Below are 4,669 nucleotides of genomic sequence, written 5' to 3'. Positions count from 1 at the left end.
TTTTTTTTTTTTTTTTTAGCAAACAAATGCAGTCTTGGTAAGCCTGAGCTGTCGTTCAAAAACATAAAATTGTACCAACCCCACATTTTTGAACAGAAGTTTATATTGAGTAATTGTGTGGTATTGTCCAGACACTGTGCGATTAGCTGTGGTATCTGTTAATGGGGGTTACTTGTCTTGTTACTTGTTTGTTTTGTCTGTTTACCTACCTGTATCTAATACCAGCTCACCTCACCCTCAAAGCACACCTCTGAAGTAGGTTAAACCTGCGTCTATACTGTACTTAACACAGTAGGTTACCCTGAAATTCTCACTTGCTCTGGATTTAGTGTGAGTCAGTTGTGTTTCTTATGGCTCGTTTCCACTGAGCGTTACGGTTCGGTACAGTACGGTACGCAATTGTTTCCGTTTCCACTGCCAGAAGTTGTGAATGGTACCAAAATAGCGAACCGTACCACTTTTTTTGTTACCCTTCCGTTGGGGTACCTAGCACAGCAAAGGGTACCAAAAGGGTGGAGCTAAACTCACTGCAGAACGTTGATTGGTTGACTATAATCGTCACTTTTGCGTGATACAAGGGGATAAAGCATTTCGTTTTGGGTAGGCTATATTTAACAGGCATTCGTGGTCTCATGAATCTATTATTTATTCCTGGTCATATCGTTTTGGCTGAGCACAAAGTTATGTTTAACTTTATATATTTATTTTGAACTTTACCGTAGTACAGTGCTGACTTTGTAGCATACGTTTGACTTAATTGTTTGCTTTTGTCTTTATTTCCTCTTATATAAGCCTCTTATACTTTGTACTTATACTTTTATAATGGCTATTATCAAGAAGGGTACTATTGGCAGTGGAAACGCAAGCCCGATCAGGGTTACCCGTACCGAATCGTACTGTACTGTACTGTACCGTACCGCTCAGTGGAAACGAGCCATTTACCCACAGTGAGACAGCTGCCACAGAACTGACAGAAGGGGGAAGTGAAGGAGGTAGACGGCATTTGTGCTATGTTTTCTGAGTCTGTGGATACATTTACTGATTGAGCCTCAGGCAGAAAAAAAAACTTGATTGTCTTTTATTAACTCATGCATGTAAGATAAAACAAATAAAGATGTGTACACTTACAAGTGCTTGAGGGCTGATTTCTTATTGTCACAGTGAGTGTATGACTGTCATTTCCTCCGGAAATTAGTCAGACCGGTATGAGCCTGATCTGTTAGTGTACCTTTTTGGTTACAGTTGGCATATATATATATATATATATATATGTACTGTTTTTTCCCCCCAGGTTGTGGGGTTAAAAAAAAAACTGAAGTCAATAAATTAGCATGATTACAACCAATGAAAAAAATAAATGTGCTGCCATGTTAATCAGTTTTAAGAAAATACTGAGTAAGAATTATCTGCGGTTTCAAAATTTAGTGAGCCACTGACACCATCCAAGATAGTGGACATGGCGAGAGAAATGTCAATTATGAGTATACACTACCGTTCAAAAGTTTGAAATAAAGATGTTACTTTAGCACCAAATCAGCATTTTAGAATGATTCTGAAGGATCATGTGACACTGAAGACTGGAGTAATGCCTGCTGAAAATTCCGCTTTACCATCACAAGAATTAATTGTATTTTATTATATATTAAAATAGATATCACTTTTTTTATTTTAACTTGTAATATTACACAATTATTGTGTAGATATTTCATGGTTTGTTGTAATAATGAAGAAATGAAGTGGTGCACCCAATATTTGTGTGATCTTTGTATTCTTTTTTTCAAGTGTTACGCTTTTAGGTTCGCAATATGCTAAACTGAAATTCTATTAAAATCAATCGTGACATTACGAGTTTCCAGCATGTGAGTGCTATTTGTGTAGCATCTAATGTGCAGAGTTGTTGTCTGTGTAGAGCAACGTATGAGGTTCTATGACGTCTAGGATGCTGCCTATGTAGGGAACTCACTAAGTTTTAGAACAGAGCTATAAGATATCAAAAATTCAAAGCAGACAACTGTCTATTCAGTCAATACAGTAAATAGTGATATATACTTAAATTTATTTTTGAAAATCAATAATATCTGTCTCGTCATGCCTGTATAGTCCTGTCATACTCCTAACTGCATGCATTCAAGTCCCATCTGCTTTGATCCATGAGAGGAAGAGGGAGTGCTGATGTAGCAGTTGCTAGTGAAGATGCTGAGTCGTGGTTTGTGCGTGTTGCTCCATCCTAAGATGGCAGAGAAGCTGGAGAGATTAGAAATTCTGTGACGCATTCATGTTTTGTCTTTCTCTTGTTCTTTCATGGCTCCTTTTATATCCTCCGTTTTACATTTCCTGTTATCTCCTAAATGCTCACACATGCTTGCCTTTGTAATCTCTGAAATCCTTTCTTGTCATCATCTGCTGTTTAGTGTGTTCTGTTCCATCCAAACAACAAAATTACATATTTGCCATTTTTATTAAAGTTTGATTGCTCTTGTATTCATAATCCGAGTCAAAACGCATGATTTGTGAAGTAAAATCCAACGAGTGCCAGAGTGATTTTAGTTTTTACTAAGTGAAGGCTGGTTTTAAGTGAGCATAAAACCTAACTGGCATCTTAATTAAAAGCAGAAAGCAGTGCAAACTGGGTTAGTGGGTCAGCGTGAACGTCGCAATAACGAGGCAAAGCAAGCGAGCAACTTTCTGCAGTGTTGTGTAATGGCTCTCAGAAGGAGATCAGCTATTTAGTATTGCAGAGATGCTGTCGTGTGTGTCGTTTTGGAAACTAAGGCCAGCTCATCTGTCATACTGAGTGTGTGTGTATGTGTGAGAGAGAAAGGGGTGACCCATCCAAATGAAAGTCTGGCTCTCATTGGTTGCCCAGATACAACCAGTGTAATCCCTTCACACAATACTGTGCCGGCCAAAACACAGACTGCACTGACCGTACTGCAGCATTGTGATTTATCTTCCCTTTCTTTCAGGTCTGCGGGTTGGGCAGGAAATCGTTACATCATACCCGCAAGTTGCTGTGGTGCGCGTTCCGACCCCATGGGTCCAGTCGGACAGCGACATCACTGTTCTGCGTCACCTGGAGAAGATGGGCTGTCGTCTGGTCAACCGGCCTCAGGCCATCCTCAACTGTGTCAACAAGTTCTGGACCTTCCAAGAGCTCGCCGGGCATGGAGTGCCTCTGCCAGACACGTACTCCTACGGTGAGAGATCATCTTTATCTCTGAAACACACCACCACTTAATCTGTCATAAAAAAATTAAAATAAAGGAACTGTACAGAAAGGAGAATTGAAATTTTCAAGAAAGTATTTTTATGTCATGACCGATAACAAATAAGATCAAATACATTGTTTTTAAATGGCAAATAACTTTTTTTTTTTATACACTACTGTTCAAAAGTTAGGGGCAATAATTATTTTTAAAAGAAAAGAATACTTTTATTAATCAAGGATGCATTGAATTGATCAAATGTCACAGAAAAACATTTACATATGACATTATTAATGCTTTTCTTTTGAACTTTCTATTCATCAAAGGGTCCTGAAAAAAAGTATCATGGCTTTCACAAAAATATTAAGCTGCACACCTGTTTTCAACATTGATAATAATGAGAAATGTTTCTTGATCACCAAATATTAGAATTATTTCTGAAGGATCATGTGACGCTGATGACTAATGGCTGCTGAAAATTCAGTTTTGCCATAACAGGAATAAATTACATTTTTATTTGATTTAAAAAGGAAAACGGTTGTTTTTCAATTGTAGTAATATTTCACAATTATACTTTATTTTTTTAATTTTAAATTTTTTTTTATCAAATAAATGCAGCCTTTGGAAAGTATAAGATAATTTATTTATACTACAATCTTTTTAAAAAATCATACCTGCCCCAAACTTTTGAACAGCAGCTTATGTGTGCGCTCCTGTATTTGTAATTTATTCGTACAGACAACGCTGTTTATGTGACAGTCACTTGTTTGCAGAATGTATAACCGCAGTTACAGCTGCTGTAGTGACGTGTTCCTGGCAAAGCCGGTCTGACATACCCTGCATTTTCTCTTTTGCCCCCTCACATTGAACGCTAGTTCATCTGCTCAGCTCAAACCAGCCAAACAGATTCTGCATCCCAAAGAATCTTCTCTTCAAAAGCATGAAGAATATATATATTTGAGCATGTAGAGTAGTGCTGGGCGGTATACCGGTTCATACCGAATACCGGTGTTTATTTTTGTTATGATATGAATTTTTAAAATACCGCAATATCGGTGTATGTCGCTTAAACAACGTTGGGAACGCGACACTGTTTGAAAGGGGTCCCTTTTCACTGTTGCACTGTGGTGAGGGAACAGCTGTATGTGTTACTAAGCGTGAAAGTTCCGAAACTGAAGCTGTAGAACTAATAGAACGTGATGACACAGAAGAACTCATCCACAATATCCACATTGACCGCCACAGATATCCACCGCCCCCTGCTATCAGCTCCCGCGTCTCACACTCACGAGCGCGACTTTAGCACTAGCAGGGTGTCCGCGGGTCCTTAAAAAGTCTTAAAATGTCTTAAATAACGTTTTCCTAATATAAGGCCTTAAAATGTCTTAAATTCGGATTCGATGGGTCTTAAATATTTTTGGTCTCATTACCGCTAAAATATCTTCAGTCTGACGGACCTAATG

The 4,669-nt window shown here is 38.3% G+C and overlaps 1 protein-coding gene across 3 annotated transcripts in view; it reads left to right on the top strand.

Moving 5' to 3' along the window:
• Positions 1–4,669, top strand: part of LOC107711947 (beta-citrylglutamate synthase B) — a 28,817-nt gene that overhangs the window by 7,972 nt on the left and 16,176 nt on the right. For all 3 annotated transcript variants that reach the window (XM_016517043.1, XM_016517044.1, XM_016517045.1), the window contains exon 2: positions 2,967–3,197. In XM_016517043.1, the coding sequence (XP_016372529.1) occupies positions 2,967–3,197 (231 nt within the window). The remainder of the gene's footprint in view (positions 1–2,966; positions 3,198–4,669) is intronic.

The sequence above is a fragment of the Sinocyclocheilus rhinocerous genome, unplaced genomic scaffold (assembly GCF_001515625.1).
Source record: "Sinocyclocheilus rhinocerous isolate Xijiao unplaced genomic scaffold, SAMN03320098_v1.1 scaffold1168, whole genome shotgun sequence".
In the NCBI taxonomy this organism is placed as follows: domain Eukaryota; kingdom Metazoa; phylum Chordata; class Actinopteri; order Cypriniformes; family Cyprinidae; genus Sinocyclocheilus; species Sinocyclocheilus rhinocerous.
The sequence above is the reverse complement of the archived record's forward strand: the minus strand, read 5'-3'. Positions and strand labels throughout refer to the sequence as shown.